At 46.7% G+C, this 20,473-nt stretch overlaps 1 protein-coding gene across 3 annotated transcripts; it reads left to right on the forward strand.

Annotated features, from left to right (window-relative positions):
- Positions 1 to 7,111: 7,111 nt before the first annotated feature.
- Gprin2 (G protein regulated inducer of neurite outgrowth 2) lies at positions 7,112 to 20,255 on the forward strand. Of its 3 annotated transcripts, none has more exons than XM_058581069.1 (2): positions 7,112 to 7,193; positions 18,576 to 20,255. In XM_058581069.1, exon 2 carries the CDS (start codon positions 18,582 to 18,584, stop codon positions 19,947 to 19,949), a length of 1,368 nt encoding a protein of 455 aa, XP_058437052.1. In that variant the 5' UTR covers positions 7,112 to 7,193; positions 18,576 to 18,581; the 3' UTR covers positions 19,950 to 20,255. The 3 variants fall into 3 exon arrangements, with proteins under 3 accessions (XP_058437052.1, XP_046306168.1, XP_046306169.1); XM_046450212.1 differs by lacking the exon at positions 7,112 to 7,193 and adding an exon at positions 12,590 to 12,621; XM_046450213.1 differs by lacking the exon at positions 7,112 to 7,193 and adding an exon at positions 12,632 to 12,856.
- Positions 20,256 to 20,473: the final 218 nt, after the last annotated feature.

Here is a 20,473-nt window from a genome sequence, read left to right on the forward strand (position 1 = left end):
GAAGTGATCATCACATCCTAATCAAAACATCTGGTCAGACAGTGATGGGAAGGAAGGAGAAGGTGAACTCTCTAGGGGCTGAGGAGGGAACAAGTGGCTTCTGATTCTTTCCATTAGCTCAAGGGAACTCCCTAAGGAAATTCTGATTCTTTCCATTAGATCAAGGGAATTCCCTAAATAAACTCTAAGGGAGTTTTTTTTCCCTCCCTTGCATGTGTGCAGTTTGGCTGGGCTCAGCTGGTTTGAAGGAAGGTCTCTAAGAAATCTTTCAAAGTGTCCATAAGAAATTTAAACCTTTCCAAGATTTAGAGAGCATAAAGTCATCTTACGAGACCATCAGGAAAGAACTTTCAATATCCCCTTCCTTCCTCTGCTCAGGCTTTGACCTCAGAAGTCTGCTGTAGGCACGCTGAGGAGGAGAGAGGATGCTGATCATAGCACATGCTCAGAGGACAGGGGTTGTCTGTGGCTGGTCCTAGCTGTGGAAGGTGAGATTTCATTCAAGCTCAAGTACACAGATTTGATTGTTACCTGGGTCAGGCTTTCTGACAATCTTTGATAAACACCTCTCCCTCTCATATTTTTCTTCATTCTTCCAAATAGATACCGAGATTAGAGACAAGACCACTTTATTAGAATTTAGTGCTCAGACTGACTTTTTATTATAATGAGCAAATTGATTGAAAGTGATGAATCTATGGGGAAGGTTGTTATTTGGTTACTACCTGTGGCAGATTAAATTATTGGTCTCGAGTCCTCTCTTCATAGTACTGGTATTGTACATCCATACCCTGAAATTGGACATTGTGCTTGGTCATGTGACTTGTTGGGGCTAACAGAATGTTAGCAGAAATGACTGTGACAGAGAGTGGACATGCATTGTGCTTCACCTTGCTCTCTTGTACCTTGTTCATCATCATAAGAAAAGCATGGCTGAGGAAGTGGTTGTTCCAGGCTAATGGGAGATCTGTGGAGCAGGTCCAAATCTAACCAGCAGCCTGGAGTCAATGAGTCTAGTCTATGCCAGCTGAGCCCAGCCAAACTACACACATGGGAGGGAGAAATAAACTTATATGGATGAATGCTACAGAGAGTTTATAAGCAGTGAAAGAGTACTTACAAACACTATCACTCTCTCACTGATTGCCTTAGTGAGCATGCAGCAGTGAGCTGAGCAGGGGCACAAGCCCTGGACCCCACACTTCCAATTTGTGGCCCAGGGTGGATGAGCCACTTCTCCTTACTGGCTGGCTTTGGTCTTCCCTGGACCAGCCTTCATGGTTGTGTGGGTGATATCATGCTGAGACCTGAGTACTAGTAGCGGCACTAGGACAGAGAGAGAAGACTCAGAGAGGACATCTGGGGTTGTCCCACGGTGTCCTTTATCCTTCTGCTACAGAGGTATCTCATGTCTGGGAATGTCTCTTTCTCTTCCTCCTGGGTGTGGTTGACTCCATCCTCTGTTCCTTTCAGTCTTCAATTCCTCCATCGCTCTCTGTTTGCAGTGATTGGTTCAGGGAGATGTAGGCACAGGAATGGACCAGAGCCAATGAGCTGCAATGCCACTTTTCCTGACAGAGCTGGATCAGAGGTACATACTCTTCCTGAAGGGCGTGGATCTAATGAGGGATTCTAGAATGGCGAGAAAAGAGCCAATCAGAGGAAAGGGCCAGTTCAGAGTAAGGGAGTGCCCAGAAGGAGAGAGACATTGGCCTGGTGACAGCTGAATCATACCATACCTGAAACTGGGACACCACTTGACTGTTAGATAAGCAAACAATTCCCATTTGCACTTAAAGTCAGTTTGAATATGTATCTGCCTTTTGCACTCAAAAGCTCACATGATACAATATTGCCCTGCTTTGAATCTCAATCTGCTTTGAATCTCAATAGTCCAGATTTATAACTTACTGTTCCTTCACCTGGCCTTATTTTCTGGATGTATAGTTCTCTTTGGCTCATATGTGTATGTGTTGTGTGTGTGTAAATATTGTTTATTTTTGGACATGGTAGAAAATATATATATAAAAGTATATATATATATATATATATACATATATATTATATATACATATATATACACATATATATTATATATAAAATATATGAACTCCATCTGTGCCAAATGCTCCACTTACATTATTATATCCATTAATTCTTTGCATTATTTACTTAAATTGTATTCATTCATTCTTTTAAAAAATTATTAAATTATTTTTAAATTATTAAAAATTATTTTTAAAAAGATTTGAGGTATTGGGAATTGAACTCAGGACCTTGAACCTGCTAGGCAAGTGCTCAACCACTGAGCTACAACTCTGGACTCTAAAACTTATTATTCATTCTTTATAACCCATAACAAGGGAGGGTGGGGAGAAGAAGACCTCTATAGTGATATTTTTATCAGTTAGGAATTCTTTTGGATGTAACTTACAGCAACTTTACTAAATGTGGCTTAAACCACAAGGAAAATTGTTACCATACTTCATTGGCTTTCAGATGCTGTTGATTATGAAATGTACCACTATTTTGCATCACCTTTTATTCTTTGTTGTTGTTGTTGCTGGGGATTGAACCCATGGCCTTGTGCATGTGAGGCAGGCACTCTAACAATGAGCTAAATCCCCGTCCCTGCATCACCTTTTTTACATAAGAAAATAATGCTGTGTAAAGAAACTGAATAGGCACTTCACAGAAAATGAAATACGATCAGTCAACAAATATATGAAAAAATATTCAACATCTTTATCAATTAAAGAAATGCAAATTAAAACTACACTGAGATTCTATCTCACTAGATTGGCAATTATCAAGAATACAAGGAACAATACATGTTGGTGAGGATGTAGGGAAAAAGGTACACTCATATGTTGCAGGTGGGACTGCAAATTGGTGCATCCACTCTGGAAAGCAGTATGGAGATTCCTTAGAAAACTTGGAATGGAGCCACCATTTGACTCATTTATCCCACTCCTCAGTTTACACCCAAAGGACTTAAAATCAGCATACTATAATGACACAGACACATCAATGTTTATAGCAGTTCAATTCACAATAGCCAAGCTATGGAACCAACCTAGGTGCCCTTCAACAGATGAGTGAATAATAAAATGTGATGTATGCATACACACACACACACACACAATGAAATATTACTCAGCCATAAAGAAGAATGAAATTATAGCATTTGCTGGTAAATAGATTAAACTGGAAATTATCATGCTAAATGAAATAATCTAGTTCCCAAAAAACCAAAGGCTAAATATTCTTTCTGATATGCAGATGCTAACCCACAACAAGGGAGGGTGGGGAGAGGATGACTAGCAGTCCATTGTATTAGACAAAGAGTAATGAAGGGAAGGGAGTAGGATGGGAATAGGAAAGACAGTAGAATGAATCAGTCATAACTTTCCTATCCTTATATATGAATATATAACCAGGGTAAGTCCACATCATGTACAACCACAAGAATAGGATTCTAATTAGAATGTTTAACTCCATGTATGTATAACATGTCAAAATACACTCTACTGTCCTGTATATCTAAAAAGAACAAATAAAAATAATCCTATTAAAAATAAGAGATTTCCTAATCATTTTTCATTGAATGTACACTGCCCAAAGGAATTTATAAAGAAGAAATTGAAAAGTGATTGTATGCTGACAAACTCTAACATGCTGTGGATATTATATATAGTTGTAACAAGAAAAAAAAAAGAAGCTTCTAGTTGAATTTTGTTAGTGAAAAATCTACTTTGAGTACATAGAATAAATTCCATCACAAAAAGAACACTAACTATGAAGCACTTTTTTTTTTTTTTACTATTAAATCAGTTTTGAGAGGTACTTGATTTCTCAGATGTCAAAATGTGAAAATGAATACATTTTTAGATTTGGGGGAAATGTAATGTTACTTAAGAAATCTGTTATTGGGTGACTTCATATTTGGTTTGGAAGCTCAAGAGTATCATCCAAGACAGCCTCCTTGAAAAAGTTGAAAATATGAATCTATTCAGCTAGGCAATACTAGCTAAATAGTATATACAAACAGAGATATGAAAAATTGTGAGATAATATATATATATATATATATATATATATATATGTATATATATATATCCTGGACAAAACTGGGGCATTGTTAGGAAGTAGTAAGGGGAGAGGCAAATTGAGAGAGGTTGTCATTAGTGTGCGTTTAGTCAGTATATTTGCTTTCTTCCTTTCAAGCAGTTGGTACAAAACACTCCTTGGGGTTAGGCATGGACATGTGATTTATTTGGACATGGTGAAATGGGACCATGTATCACTTTCTGGTAGAAAATTTAAGAGTCAGTGCATAATTCCCCACGTTATTTTTCATCAATATGATGATCATAAAAGATGCCAAGAGGCCTCAAGGAAGAACAGAATCTTCTTTTCAACCTATGATGGACATAAGGCAAAGAAGAGAGACTTTTATTTTGTTAATCTACGGATACCTTTCCAATGTTTGTTATTGCAGTATAACCTTGCCTGTGCTGAAATAGGTAGGCAATTAGCAGTGTTTGCATCTGGCCTTCAAGAAAGATCATAACCAGACTAGTGAGGAAGCAAGACCTCTCCAGGACAGAATAGTCATGAACAGTGTCCAGTTCTCTCCGAGTGAAGACTGTGCTAGCAGCCCCGAAAACAAGAACTGAGAATTCACAGTTCCTCAGGTATTAGAGAGACCTTCCTATTTGGAGCTTCCACTGATGCCCTATATTTAGCTGGAAATCGGGCTCCTACCCACCAGTTAGCTCTTCAGCACTGTTTGCATCTCTTTATCAAGGTATAGAAAGACATGCAATGAGGCCCACCATGTCAGCCTAGCATACTTACTTCCTTTTTGTTATTTATTTATTTATGGCAATAGGGATTGAATCCAGGAGTGGTTTGCCACTGAGCCACATCTCCAGCCCTTTTTATTTTTTAAGACTGGGTCTTGTTAGGTTGCCAAGAGTCTTGCTAAGTTTCTCAGGCTAGCCTCAAAAAATCCCCTGCTGGCATTTCAGGTATGTTGGCCTTGCTTCCCTTTTATAGTGACAGATACTATGTTTCCTCTTCCATCAGATGGACTCTGCATCCCCTTGGTCAAGGTATGTGTGCCAGATGCAAATTAGGCCAATCAGATGCTATCATTCCAAAAGTTGAAGGGAATAATCCAGACTAACTGGAGAGACAAGTTGGGGGCACTCTGAGGAGATCACCTGTTAGGTCCTGCTCTCTAGGTTCATAGATCTTCACTTACTACACTTCTTTTGGGGCTCTCTGAAAGGTCCCCACATCATCCAGAAATTCTGGGTATGGATGTAGCAACTGGTTTAGAGCGTAAGTCTGTGTTGTCTTCTGCTGCAGAGGGTCTGTGCAGGGTGTTGGTGACATCTGGTCTAACTGCATTATATTGATCAACAATATTTTAACAGCTGTATTTATAGCAAGATGGGTATGTGTGGGTAATTGGGCAGCAAAAGGTGAGGATTACAGATAATCATTGTTTTTGCCTTTCTCTCCATTCTTGCTGCTTCTTCTGACAAAACAGTCTTGGATGCTCCATACAGCTCCCCTATTCTCAGGCCATGTCATTGGGAAGTACCACTTCTCAATAGATCCATAGCTAAGCTTGATCCAGATCTAGCCAGTCAGAGAATCACAGCTCTTTGGCCACAGTGATTGGTTAAGAATTGGAAAGTGGCTCACCTTAGTTTACTGACTTGAACCTAGAATTTGCAGGCAACTGTTGGGAGTGATAATAAAAACCATAACTAATGTAATAACTGGACATTGCTCTTAATTCCTTGAAATCTTTTCCATGGACGCAGAACTGTAAAGACATAATCCAGGAGTTGCTGAGAGCAACTATGTAGGGAGAACCTGGCTAAAAAAGATGGCGAGGTACCAGGTTCTGATAACAATATTTAAGCCTATGGCTCCAGCCAAACATGGATGCCCTGGACTTTTGATTTACCAGATCAAAAAAAAAAAAAAAATTCCTTTGGTGCTGTAGCCAATTGGAGTTGGGTTTGTGATTCCTGAAGACAAAAAAAGAGTATTGGCTAATATAATAATTCTGTATAGACAGATGAGCTGAGAATTGAAAAACAGGGCAGGAGCGAGACAGCTAGCTGCAAGGGAAGTACGAAGGATGCATTAAGAGATGACACCTGAGAAAGGGGAGGGAGGGGAAGGGTAGAAGAAGGCAGGATGGATATGTTCAATGCATGATATGTGCATGTATGTAGATATCACAACAAATCACATTAATTAATATAATTGTATGTATTAATAATTACAATTTAACAAATAAAGATCTAGACAGGAAAAAAAGAAAATGCCAGGAGAGGAAGCTGGGCTAGTGGCAATTCCTGGTTTCAAAGCAATGGGAATTCTGTGTCCGTAGAGGGCACTAGTTGGTTGAAAGGGCAGGTCAGAGCAGACAGGAGCGACCCTGTCCAGGAAGTTTCCATGGAGCCATGGATTATTTCTGAAGCTGATCTATCCTCACACATCCTACAACAAAGTCATTCTCCCCCCTAAACAAGCTTCAGGTGGTCTCTGATATACCTTTCAAGACAGAACTCATGGCATCCCCCTTCCACCATGCTTAGGCAATTCCTCTCAGGGTCTTCTGATAACTGTGTTTTTGAAGCCACTTCTGATAGGAATCTAACCCAAACTAGTTTGAACCAAAAGGAAATGAAATTTATCATTATCCTGAATTGAAATAAGGGACAAGACTGGCCTTAGTCTTTACTGAATTCAAGTCTTCAGTGATGGACACTGAACATTCGCATTTTGTCATTCTCTGGGCCAACTGCAGTATTAGGCTTCATGTCAGATGGTGGCAGCAGCTTCAGTCCCCATGTCCACTTGAGGAAAAGAGTGCATGTCTTTCTCAGGACCACCAGAGCATTTCTTTGTTGTGGGTCATTCGTTGGCTCTAAGTGGGACACATGCTTATCCAGATAAATCTCCATGGCCAGGACATGTGATGCAGTGATTGGCTCAGGCCTAGTCACACATCCCTGCGCTGAGACCCACCCAAAGCACATGGGTGGAGAGGAGAGGGAAGGATGAGTAATCTTTAGAATATAAATTGACCTGCTGGAAGAGAGACGTCAAATGCAATTGACTTAAACAAGATAGAAGTTTCTTTCTCTCTCATTTGTCTGCAGGTAAGTGGCCTGGGAGCCCAGGTTTTACCCTATTTTGTTACAGTTTCTAGGTATTGTTTTTCTGTGTGGTGTAAGATGTTTCACCAACATCTCCACTGCCCAGCCAGTGGGAATAGAAAAGGGCAAAGCTCACCACTTCTGGTTAAAGGCATCAGCTTTCCCTGCTTCAGCCCTGCTGGTTACTGACTTGGCCAAATGTAGCTTCTGAGAGATAAGAACATTTAGTTTAGTTTTTTTTTATTTTTTGATTTGTTTTGATTTCCACATCCCTAGATGAAAAAGAAGGACTATAAACATAGGAGGAGATGAAGGCAATTCAGGGGCAATTAGCAATCTCAGTCCTATTCTGTCCTTTGGGCCAAACATTTGTGTCCTTTCTGAAGTACAGAATGTCCTCTTCTTGGAGGAGATAACCCCAAAGTTCAATCCAAGGCTTGCATCCTGCTCCATGCAAGGATCTAAGATCTGGGGAGTGATAACTTTTACCATCAGGCCTGCATGTGGTTCTTCATGGTGAGCACCCTCATACTTGCACACAGGTTATCTGCCTCATCACACCTATATAAAATTGTTAGTAAGAATAGGATAACCACATTCTTCTGGCTTGTGCAGGACTTTGTAGAGAGGGGCAAGAAGCATCCAACAAAGACCACATTTTAAAATTTCCACTCTTTTCCTTTAGAGCTAAAGCTGACTTTCCAATGTGTTGCAGGAATTTGTTTATCATCTATGGTAGCAAGGTATAACAGGGGTCTCCAGGTTTCTAGCCTGCCATATGTATATAATAGAATCTATTTTTAGTATTGTCACCTATGGCAATTTTTATACCTCTTCCAGGTTTATAATTCTGTATTAATTAGCATATAGGCTTTCCTTCTGTGAGAGAGCCCCTCACCCCAATTAGTGTCATAAATAGGGTAGAGGTTAATTTATCTTTTATGTAAAACATGGTTGTAAATAGTCCAGGACTGATAGAGTCCCACACTGTGTTGGGACATAGGCTCCTTCTATCTCATGCTCTGACATCTTTAGGGTCCTGCCCTTGGCTGAATGGTACACACTGATTTAATATCATGACTTCATTCCAACCAGAGGAGAGGAATAGGAGCAAGACACATTCCTTTTGAAGGCACAACCAAGAAACTGCATACATCACTCTTGCTAACCACTCACTGGTCAGAACCTAGCCCTATGGAACTGTGGCTGAGAAGTGTGGTCAGTATTCTGGACAGTCATGTTCTTAGCTAGAGAAGTTATAGTACTATAGATGGGGAAGTATATATTGGGGAACAACTAGCAGTTTCCACTTGGGGGTGATCTCTAAAGGAAATGAGGGAATGGATTGTACAGAGCTGAAAAGGACTGAATGTCTACTATAAGGCCTGTCCTTTGTGTGCCCAGTCCTTTCCTTCTATTGCTGTGACCTAACTGTCCATTTACGTGTCTGTCATCATCTTTCCTGAATCCCCATCATGCTGGGATCAAGGCACCTCTGGTTCAGTCTGTTGCCAGCTCATAGTCTAGAACTGGAACTCATTAGAGACTCAGGAAAATGTCTGTGGAATTGAACTGAGGTGGTAATAGGTATTCCTTGATAAACTACCATTAATTCGTAATCAGATCCTCCATCCAGCATCTATTATATGCCAGGGCCTGGGGAGTTAGTGTCTTTTCATCAGATAAAGAGGCATAGGCCTTTCATTCAGGGAACTCATGGCTAGAAGGATCTCCTGTGCCCCAGGGATATCTTTGTCTGAAAAACCAGTGCTGTTCAGCTCAGCCAAAACTCTCTTCCTTAGGCACTGACAACATACTGACCCATTCTAGCTCTTAGTGTCTCTTCTAAGACTACCATAGATGCGGTCCCCTGCATTTGTGCTTTGGGCCAGCTCAGTGTCACTGTCCCTTAGTCTGGCAACAGAATGTTGCCATCCATTTGAGGAACATCCATCTCCTACTCTCTATGACCCTATTGGGGCTGTTGGTAACAGTGCAGTGCCTCTAACCTCCTGGAAAGAGAGGATGTGACAGGCTGGCCATTTGAAGAGCTCTCTCCCTCTGGACCAAAATCTTCAAGGCAAGGCTAATAAGATTTAATTTGTGGAATTTTAGATCCCAAGAGGTAAGGGTGCAGATTTAGATTAGGGCTGACAGCAACTTTCTTTACCAAGAAGGGAGAGACTGTATTCCCTTGGTACTACTCCCATCATATCTTCTTGACCCCTATTAAAAAAAGAAGCCACCTGCCTCCCCTCCTATGTAACTCATTCTGGTGGACCTTAATGCCAGCTGTGATTCCATTCCTCTATTTCCATCTACTTCTCTTCATGAGTCTCTCTCCTCAGCTGTCAAATGTACTCAATATGCCACAATGCATAGTGGATATCTTTTTCTGGCCACCTAGCCATAAACAAAGTCTCTATCCTGAGCTATAGAGGCTTTGTAGCTGCCTGCTTCTTGGGAAGGAGGAACAATTGAGTAAGGTCTTGGTGGGTCAGTAGGTGCTCCTAGAGAGGCATTTGGGGAAAGAACTGGAATCCTTCCTTCCGTGGTGGTGATGGGATGAGACTGTGGAGTCACTTGTTCCTGTCTTGCAGAGCTGAGACTGGCTCTCCAGCATCAGCTTCCATTCTGAGTTCTCTGCAGTCTTCCAATACAGTACCTTTTGCTTAACTTATTCAAAGTTATTTTCTGCTGCTGAAAGCAAGGCAATATGCAGCTTCTTAAAAAGCAAATAAAGAGACAACAACAACAACAAAAACAACTAAAACCAAAATACCTCTCTTGACCCTGACCTCTTTTCAAATGACACTTCTTTTTTTCCTTTTCCCCTTTATGGCCATACTTAGGAGTTGTCTAGGCATGCACCATCTCTGAATCTCTTCTCCAATTCATCCCTCAACCCACTCCAGGGGCATCTGCCTCCTTCAATTTACTGAAGCTGCATGTTCTAGGTGTCCTGGGTCACCACAATGCCTGGCTCATCACATTTTCCTCTGCCCTTTCTCACTGCTCTTTTTCAGTCCTTGCCACCTGGTTTCTCACAGCTGAGTTTTAAACCGTCCTCTCACTCTATTCTTCCCCTTAAGATCTCATTTACACTTGGGACTGGGTATCCACGTGCCCATGATACCCAGACCTCCTGGGAAACTCCAGTCCTATGACTGCAACCTGCTTCTCCAAGTGGTGTCTCCAATATCCCAGTGTGCCCCCACTGAGCTCTTGAGTTCTGAGTGCAACCCATGTTTGCTCCTGTTCTGTCAAGGTCAGCAAATGGATCTTGGCCCATGTGATCCTCAAGCCAGGGCCATCTCTCTCTAATAAAGCAATCTACAAAGCCCGATCTCTCTCAACCCCCATTCCATAGTCCTAGCTTGTACCTCTAGAACCTGACAAGGAGGGGTTTGGTAAATATTTGATGAAATGTCTGATAGCAGTGAGCACACTCCACAGAACATTTCACAACCACCATTTTCACCCTGTGAGATAGGTGGTATAATCACTGTAGATGAAGAAACCAATGACCAGAGAGATGAACAATTATACTTGGGTGTGGGATAGCAAGGCCAGTGAATATATGGAGAAGTTAACATTGAAATTCACATCTGAGTCTCCATCCCGTGCTCTCCCTGGGCAGAGCTGAGACTGCCTCAGCCAGGGGAGCCTCTTTGCCAAGCCACAAATGTAAGAAGGGGACCAGTGGGCCAAGGCATTACCTGGAGACCCCAGTAGAACAGTTCACCAACATGTGTCTATGATTATCCAACCAGGCTTCTTGAAGCATATTCAGTGAAGTTCTTGGAGGGCTCTGAGCTGTGAGTTCCACGTTTGAGATATGGGTCTGGCACCAACTTTCAATGTAGTCACACATACCTTATTTGTTCTTGGAGCTCAGTGGACTTCTTCAAAAAGGGAATATAACCATTACTAAGTAATTTTCCCAAGACATGGAAAAATGGGTCCTATTCCTAGGCAGGGGCAGAAGCAGGTAGTGATCCTGAAAACAAATCCCCCATTGGCCCCTTGGATAGGCTCCCCCAGGCAGATTGTATGGGATAGGGACATGACAGCCTGGGGCTTCCACTTCAACACCTTATTTGTCAATATGCTCAAATCCCCAAGGTGGCTTTCTTCCAGAATCTGAAAGTGCTCTGAGACCCATTGGAAAGGGCTAAATGGTGCAGTCTGAGTTTGCCTGAATAGACTGAGTTTACCCTCACTGGGGGAAAGAAAAGCAGAGATGATATGGGTCACCATAACTTCATGGGGTGCAGACGCTCAGACAAGGGCTAGGCAAGCAAGAAGGGCTGGTGTCAACAAAGAAGACATGGTACTAGGACCCAGTTCTCTGAAACTGGGGCTCTGGGTTTAGGCCACGGGAACTTCTTGAGGATGGGAAGGACTCAGGCAGGCCTAGGGTGTATAGCTCTGCCTGGGGAATATCTAGGGAAAGACATGAGGCTCCCAGGTCACCAAGGAGACCAGGAGATCTCAGGGACTGGATCAGTGGGATGGAGAGGGAGTAAAGGAGGGTGTTTAGTTCAAAGAAGAGTTTGTGGGAAAAGAATGTGGAATTGGGTGGGATCTGCTCTTTTTTTCAGTCATTGTTGGGATCTGTGAGGCAGGCTGGGAGACTGAAGGCCTCAAATTGGGTTGCGCTGGTTTCAAAGGTAGGGAAAGGGATGTGGGTATGAAAATGGGTGATAGAATATTAGCCTCAAGGATGTGGCTGAGGACATAACCTTTGAGAAGGAGTCTATAAAGTTGGCGGGTCTATGAAGATGGGGGAGGGAGGCGGGCAGGGCGACTAGGGAGTAGGCTGGGATTACAGAGCTCCAATAACCAGGGTTAGGTATGGGGCCCACGAGGGCAAAGATCAGAGGATGGGACGTGGTATTTAGGGGTTGGTGGGTCCCCAATCCGTGGGTGCAGGACCAGGAGAGCAAGAGTTAGTGGCGATAGGGTCGGGTATGGGGTAGTGCAGACCCTAGAGGAAGGGGGTCTCAAGAGCGTGTTGGGACTAGAGAATTGTGAGGTGGGGTCGGGATGACAAAGGGTATGGGGGCGAGGCCATGAGAAAGGGGTCGCCACCCGCGATGTGAACCTCGGTGCCGGCGGAGGCGAGAAGGGAACCAGAGTGGAGCATGCAAAGAGGGGCTGGAGGATTATGGGGACGGTGGGGTCGGCTCAGGAAGGTGGGTGTCTTGGGGGTTTGAAGGGCAAGCCTGGAACGCAGGGGCTCGTCTTGGGGGCGGGGCTAAAAAGACAGCAGAGTGGGAACGGGGCGGTGAGCAGGGGTCGGGAGGGAGGACCCGGGCTCGCGGGGGCGGTGCCAGGGGCAGTGGGGGCGGTGCCGCGGCAGGGGGCGGGGCTGAGACGCCGACGCGGGCGGCGGAGCGCGGGCGGCGGAGCGCGGGGGCGGGTCCAGGTGAGCCGGGCCTCCGCCCCCTGCGCCCTCTCGGGGGTCCCTGGTGCGGGGTCGCCTGGGTGGGTCCCTTCCCAGAGCTGGTCCAGCTGTCGGCTGGACCAAGGCGGACGGTGTCTCGGCCCTGGCCGATTCTGGGTCTGGTCCTGGCTCCATCTTGGGCCGCTGCGCCGGGCACCTGTGGCAGTCGCAGGAGCAGCGCTTCCGCCGGCCTGCGGGGCCCCGGGCGGGCGAGAGGGTGAGAGGCCGGTTCTTCGCGTGCCCGTGGGGGTTAGTTGGGGAGGGGGCGCGGATAGGCGGCGCCTCTCACTTCCTGCGCCCTAGAACCCGCTCCTCACCTCTGCGTGCACTCAGACCCTCCGCATCCTGGTCCCCCACCTAACGCTCAGCGTCCCCCATATCCGCAACCCTCCCCGCATCTCGCCCATCCCATTTCCTTTTCTTCGATGTCTTCTCTTCTTTCCATTTTTCCTTACTCTGACCAGGACCTGGCTCCTATCGTTTCTTCCCTCATCCATTCCTTTTCTCGTCTATCCCCATCCCCCACCCTGCCCTTTTCCACTGCTAGCAGCCGTTCCCCCACCTTTCTTGCCCCTTCTCTTCTTCTGCCTTGCATCCCCGCCGGTTTGTTCGGGCCCATTTCCCTTCAATCTCTGCCTTTGTTTTGGGAAGGTCTGTAGTCTAGTTTCAGGCTGTTTGAGGTCCTTTTCCTTAAGAACCTCTGTGGGGTTTGCTCCTGAGGGTCGGGAAAGGGAGCCCCTGCTGGGTGAGGTTGTGTGTGTATGGTGTGTTCAGGCCTTTGGCCCCCAGCAGGGCAGGCTGGGCTTGACGTGCAGAGTGCAGCAGTATGGATGCTATTTCCTGTAGGCTTGCACTGCAAATGGGCCTGTGCCTTAGTCTCTGGTGTGTCAACGGTGGGGTGTGTGCCCATGCTGGATCACAAGTGCAGTTGAATGTGCAAGTAGGAACACGCTGGCTGTTTCTAGGCTGGTGTGACTTGTCCATGAGGCTCATCCTCTCCACCCCAGTGCCTCCCTGAGGGTGGACAAATCCTCCACAGGGTAGGAAGCTCTAGGGCTGCTGGGGTCCTGAATCTTTCTGGTGAGCAGTGTCGCACCCCTCTCTGTGATGGGCAGGTTTTGTTCCCTGCAAACACTCCTTTTCTGGAGTGCTTGCTGCTGCGTTGCCCAGTTTTGGCCCAGTGTGTTCCTTCCTGTCAGACTCTTTTCCCCTCTGGGATGTGTTAAACCACCTGGAGGAGGTTGCCACCGCCCCCCCCCCAAAAAAAAAAAAAAAACAAAACAATGAGGGATTTGTGGAGTGTGTATCCTTACCTGGTGTCTGAGGATAAGTTCCATATTTTAACATGTGACCAGTTTTTTTCTTCTGACCTTGTGGGATTTTTTTTTCCCATGTGGTCTTGCTGGACCCAGAAATCATCATCCAAATGCTTGCTAATCAACAAGAGGGGACTTTATAAGTATATTACAGTATGGCTTTGGCAGTACTCCTGGGCAAACCCCAAAGGCTTGGACTCTTCTTCTGGGATGAGAATTGGAACCTTTGACCAAGTTGACCCAACAGTCTTGGTTCTGCTCCTGCAGAACTGGGGGCATTCACTCTAAATGATATTGACTGTTGCCTGCATGAGAGACTGGTTGATTCTCTAGTTGCTGACAAGCAGAACCTGAGGCAGCAGCAAAGTCCATCATTGGCCACAGGACATGGGCAACAGCTATCACAACTTTGGCATCAAATGGAGCAGGAAGGAGAACATTAAGGTATCACCCAAAGAACACTAGTGTTCTTGGATACCTTTATGTGCCTGTCCTTTATCTTGTGCTAAAACATCTTCCTATGTGGTCTCTTGGGTGAAATTAGAATTTTTTCCATAGTTTTAAAGGCAGGGTATTCATGCTATTCAGGGCATGTGACTTGCAGACACCAGATGTGTGTGTGTGTGTGTGTGTGTGTATTTTCTCTGATTAAGATTTTAAACAACCTTGGGAAACTTGGTATAGTGATGGAGACACTGGTGATGGCCAGATTCTAGAACAGAATGAAGGTATCAAGGATGATGCAAGCCCAAGCTGACCTCTGGGATGTCTTGATGGCTTCCTTTCTGCCTCTCAGTACTAGTGCCTGCAATACCTTGAGCTCAAGCTGCTCATGATGGAGGAGAAAGAAGATTATTGTTATAGTCCATATGTTATTATATTTACTTTTCACAACAATCACACGCTGGCTATGTGGCTGTTTCTAGGCTGGTGTGACTTGTCCATGAGGCTCATCCCCTCCACCCCAGTGCCTCCCTGAGGGTGGACAAATCCTCCACAGGGTAGGAAGCTCTAGGGCTACTGGGGTCCTGAATCTTTCTGGTCAGCAGTGTGGCACCCCTCTCTGTGATGGGCAGGTTGTTTAGGAGTTTACTTCCATTTTGCAGATTTGGGAAACTGAGGCTCGAGGTTAACTATCCACCTAAGGGCACATATGCAGAAGAGGAAAGAGTGCTGGAAACAGAAACTTGTACCTTTTCCACCCTTGGCTCCCTGGTCCATTGGTCCAGCCCAAAGTGCCAGCATCAGAGAGCTTGGGAACCCTCCTCTCCTTGGGGGCAACCTGAAATAACTTCCTTGGAGCCTTCCTTCCCCCAAGGCTGAAAAGGCCAGGTTGTAGAAGGATATGCCTTGGCATTCTGAATTTTCCATTTTCATTTGTAGATTATTTGACATTTTTTAACTGTTTCACGGCTCAGTTTTGTTACCTGCTACTTGTAGGGTGGTGGGATAAGGAAGGGTATCAATAGATGTATATATCCCCCCCACACACACATATACTGGGGTCTCTGTGGTCACTGACCTCTCTGTGAGATGACTAGCCTGGGCACTGGACAGCTGTCTGGTAAGGCAGGCACAGTAAGATTCTTATTCCTGATGACTTCTCACTTGGTCTTGGAGCCTGAGGGTGTCTCCAGTCTTGTCCCACCTGTTTCAGGGGCTCTGGCTCCTTCTGGGCCTATTCCCTAGGAAAGTCCAAAGCAATGGGGCTCAGCTGAGGCTGTGAAGGCTGGCCTGATAGGGCCTCCTTGGGGTTCTTAAACCTGTTACTGTGGTTATCTTTGCCAGGGCTTTTGGTAACCACAGGCTTCTCAGATAGCAGGTAAGCCCCCCCCCCCCCCCAATCCTCCTCACTCTGGGCAGCTTCAGAAGATGCTAAGAAGTGATAGGGTGGGTGGGGAGTCAGGCTTTTCTCCCACTCATTAACATTTCCCACTGGAATGTCACAAACACAACTGTGAGTGTTGGATGCTAGACTGTGTGCTGAGGCTCCAGATGATGACAGTGCAGGGTGATGGCAGGCAGGACAGAGGTCTGGGAAGTGCTCGGAGGGGCAGAGGACCTCATGCACTCATGGGCTTAAGTCTGGCTCAACCACTCTCCAGCAGTGTGCCCTTGGGCAAATCACTGAACTTCTGAGTTTTGACCTCCTTTGTTGAATGGGGAAGATGACTTAGCTCCTGAGATTGCTTTGATAAATTAGACAGTGTTTATAAATGAGGTGGCACATGTCTGGTACATGATGATGTTTGGGTAATGGGAGCTGTTACTATTTACTTGTTGTTGGCTTTATTGCTCTTGCACCTGTCCAATTTTAGAGCTCCTTGAGAGCAGCATCTAATGGCAGAATTCTCTCTTGACTATTCATCCTTTTCCGGACCCTCCCAGGGACCAGTCTGGCTGGGATGGACACTCTTCATCAGGGTAGGCTGTGTTCAGAGCTGCATGGTCCAGTATGTTTGCAAGTTAGCCACATGTGGCCAGTTAATAATAATAATAATAATAATAATTATTATTATTATTATTATTATTATTATTTTGGTGGTGCGGGGGGCTGAACCCAGGGCCTTGTGCATTCGAGGCAAGCACTCTACCAACTGAGCTATATCCCAGCCCTCTGGGCAGTCAAATTTAAATTACTTAAGTTTCAATAAAACAAGAACTTGGTCATAGAAACTGCCTGTCAGGTGATTAGGGGCTACATGTGACTAGCACCTACCCTACTGAACAGCATATGGAATTGTGCAGAACTGGACTGTAAGCACTGTGGCTCCAGAACCATCCTTGCTGTTGCTTTCAATAGCCGCCAGCCGTCTCTTGAGCATAGTTCAGCAGAATGGTTGCAATGACACAGAAACTAAGTTCTGGAGCCCTTCCTGCACTCCCTTTCAGGTAGTCTTGCTCACCTGGAGGTGAGGGTGGCTGGTTTCCTAGCAGTCCTTATCAGTCCAGGGTTGGGAGGGTAGGGCCAGGATTGCCCAAACTGCAGCTATTGCCTTCTACCCTCCCTGTTTCTCCAGCCCATCCTGCCTGGTAAGGAGTCCTGGAGTGATCTTCCTCATTCATAACTATGGCCCAGGCTGGCTTGGTCCAGGCACCTTGACACTCTGGGCCCTGCCCAACTCTGAACCCACTGCTTTCCTCATAAACTCGGAATAAAACCTCTCTCCTTCTGCTGTTCCTTCCATGTAGGCACCTCTCCCTTTTCTGTGGCCCCAGCTTCCGTAAGTCCTCCAGAAAGCCCTTTCTGATCATCTCCAGCTCGCCTTGGCCTAGTCCTCTCTCAGGCCCTGTCTGGGCACTCAGAGTTTTCCCCTGCAGCGTGTCCTTGTATTTGCTTATCTCTTAGTCAAGTATGCAGCAGACATCCTCTGAGTGCCAACTACATGTCAGGTCAGTGCAGGGTGCTGGTCAGATGGCAAGGAACAGGTTACAGGCTTGCTCTGCCAAGTCCTGGTTGTTGAGGAGGCTGACAGTCTGCCAGACTGTACCATCAGACCTGATGATGCCCATCCAGGAGTGGAGGCAGCCCAGCTGAGAGTATCAGGAAAGATTCAGAAAAGGAGACACTGAGGTGGCAGGGGGCTAGAGTGGACTCTAGGCTGCAGCTGGGTCAGTGAGCAGCTCCAGAGAGCTCTGTGTGGCTGGAGGAAGGGATGGCAGTGGTAGGAAGGGAGGGGTACAAGGAGGATAGAGGCACACTGGGAAAAAGGGAGTTGAAATTTTATGGAAGACGTGTCTTATTTTTGGTGTTGGATACACAGCTTATCTCACTGCTAGACCAAGGTCCCCAGGGCAGAGCTAGAACTAAATGAATCCTGTGTTCCCCGGTTCAGATCCTGCCCAGCATGCAGCTAGGAGATGGCTTTGAAATGAATGAGCAAATACCAAGTGAGTCCCATGTGTACAGGGTTGTTAGGCAAGGCTTCTCCTTGCCCCTAGCACTAGAGGGGGAGACAGGGAATCATATCCCATTTACTACTGCCATGACTGAGTCTCAGAGACATGATGGCTCAGCCAAGCCAGAAAGGATGGGGATGGTGTGGGGGGTGCAGGGAGTACCCAGGGTAATTCCCAGTTTGGGTTCTCTTCATTACTGTCTCATCCCACAAACCTCCTCTGAGCCCCACTGTACCAAGGAGGCCCCAGTCCACAGTGAGATGGATTCTGTCAGTTCCAGTTCTAGTATTCTAGTCCAGCTCTCCTGGCTGCTAAAATTCAGCCATAATTCTGTGCTGATTGACTAAGAGCTATTGTCCCAAATTCCCTGCCCCTAATGCCTTTGTCCCATCCCAGGGTCCCCACAGACTTGGCCTCTTCCCTGTGTTCCTTCCACTTCCCTTTCCTCCATAATCTATCCAGTAAAAGTCACCAGATGGCACAATAGGTGAGTGGTCTCCTGAGCCCTTCTCCAGAGGTACAGATTGTTATATATTTATAGTGTCATTCCTATGGGATGGACTTGATTTGAAGTGTCTGGTGTGATGTCACTGACTTGCTTATGACCATTTAATCAGGCTGAGATTAAAGCTGTCTCCCCAGTGTATGAGCTCAGAGCAGAGTCCAGCTAAGGTGCTGATACCCAGCTCAACTCCTTCCTTCCCTTTTTGTCTCCTGCAGGCAGCCATGAGTTCCAGCCACCCTGAGCCCGAATCCCAGGCAGTTCGGAGTCCCCGCACACAGTCACTGTCCCAGAGCTCTTCCAGCCTGCTTTGTGAAGGCCGGGGGCAGAGACCAGAGCTCCGCAAGAGTGCCAGCAGTACTGTGTGGCAGGCCCAACCTGGCAAGGCCAGCACTAGTCCCCAGGCCTTGGTGGAAGAGAGGTGCCAGACTGAGAGCACAGAGCAGGCACAGACCTCAAGCCCCCATCTACGGTCTGGTGCTGTGGGGCACTGGCGAAGCAGCACTGTGGGAAATGTATCTACAATGGACAGTGGTGACTTGTGTCGCCTGCGGGCCCCCAGTGTGGCTGCTGTGCAGAGGAGCCATTCTGATCTGGTCCATAGCACCCAGACCCGGGGTCATAGCAGTGCTCGGAAGGCCAGTCTCAGCTGCTCAGCCCTCGGTGGCTCACCTGCCCGCAGGGCTCAGCTGCAGCCTGGCAGTATTTCTGACCAGGTTGGACAGCCACCTACAGGCCTGGAAAGAGAACTGGCTCCAGCAGATGGAACTTCTAACTCAGCCTGGATGCTGGAGGAGAGTCAGGTGTGGGTACCACCACCAGCCCTGGGGGACACAGCTACCCACAGCAGTGGTCCCCAGGCTGGGCCCAAAGCCACAGGGCAGCCAGCTACCACCTCCTGCCATGCTCTGCCCCCAGCAGCTCTTCTCTGCAGCATGAGGGAGGCAGTGGCCAGTGGCTGCTGTCATGCCCTGCCTGCCACAGGGATCCTGGCTTTTCCCAAACTGGTGGCATCAGTGAGTGAGTCTGGGCTGCAGGCTCAGCATGGGATGAAGTTCCACTGTAAGTTGCCTGGGGGGATTCACAGGCACCCCCACTGTTGTGCCCACCTTTGGGGTCCCACAGGGTTACCCACAGAGCCTGGTTCTAGGACCAAAGATGTATGTACCATGACTTCAGCTAGTGACTTGGGCCCCATGTTGGTTTCAGCCCAGGATGCTGGTGTGCAGGCAGCCCCAGTGGCAGCATGCAAGGCTGTGGCTACCAGCCCATCCCTGGAAGCCCCTGTGGCTCTGCACATGTTCCCAGAGGTAACTCTAGGGCCCAACCTGGAAGAGACATCATCCCCTGTGCGGGATGTGCGGTGGGATGCTGAAGGCATGACATGGGAGGTGTACGGAGCATCGGTAGACCCTGAAGTGCTTGGTGTGGCCATCCAGAAGCACCTGGAGATGCAGTTTGAACAGTTGCACCCAGTGCCAGCCAGTGAGGACAGCTTGTCCATTGAGGGCCGGAGGGGCCCCCTGAGGGCCGTCATGCAGTCCCTACGGCGTCCCAGCTGCTGTGGCTGCTCTGGTGCAGCCCCCGAGTGAGGAACTGCATCTCTCAGGCTGGCCTGGCTCATGGACTCAGCCCTAAGCCAGGGCCAGGGACAGTGTGGGCCCTGTGCCCCCTGAACCCACTTCAGGTGGGCACATCTTTCATCTGATAAATATTGACTACCTACAGATCACAGAATGCAGCCGGGGCTTCTGGCTTCATGAAGCTGGGCTCTTTTTTAAGGGCTTGATCTCCAAGAGCCACATGTCTGCACATTCCAGGCTCTGAACTTTGGGCCGGGGTTTCTGCACTGTGTATAAATTAGCTCCTAATTTTTCTGTAAAAATATTCAACCTTCAGTCTGCCCTCGAAAACTTTGTCACGTTTCTCTTAGGACTGTTGCTTTACTTTAAAGCATTGCTGAGAAATATTGAATTCTTACATTAATTGGTGGGCACAGGGGTTGTCCCAAGTGACAGGGACTTCCTGGGTCTTTAGAGAAGGGAACTTGAGGGAGGGGAAGCAAAGGCCTCCTGTGTGCCATTTACTGTACTTGACATCTTACCTTGTTGAGTCT

This window comes from Marmota monax, unplaced genomic scaffold, assembly GCF_021218885.2.
Source record: "Marmota monax isolate L192 unplaced genomic scaffold, Marmota_monax_Labrador192_F-V1.1 WCK01_AAM20220418_F8-fsc00004, whole genome shotgun sequence".
Classification (NCBI taxonomy): domain Eukaryota; kingdom Metazoa; phylum Chordata; class Mammalia; order Rodentia; family Sciuridae; genus Marmota; species Marmota monax.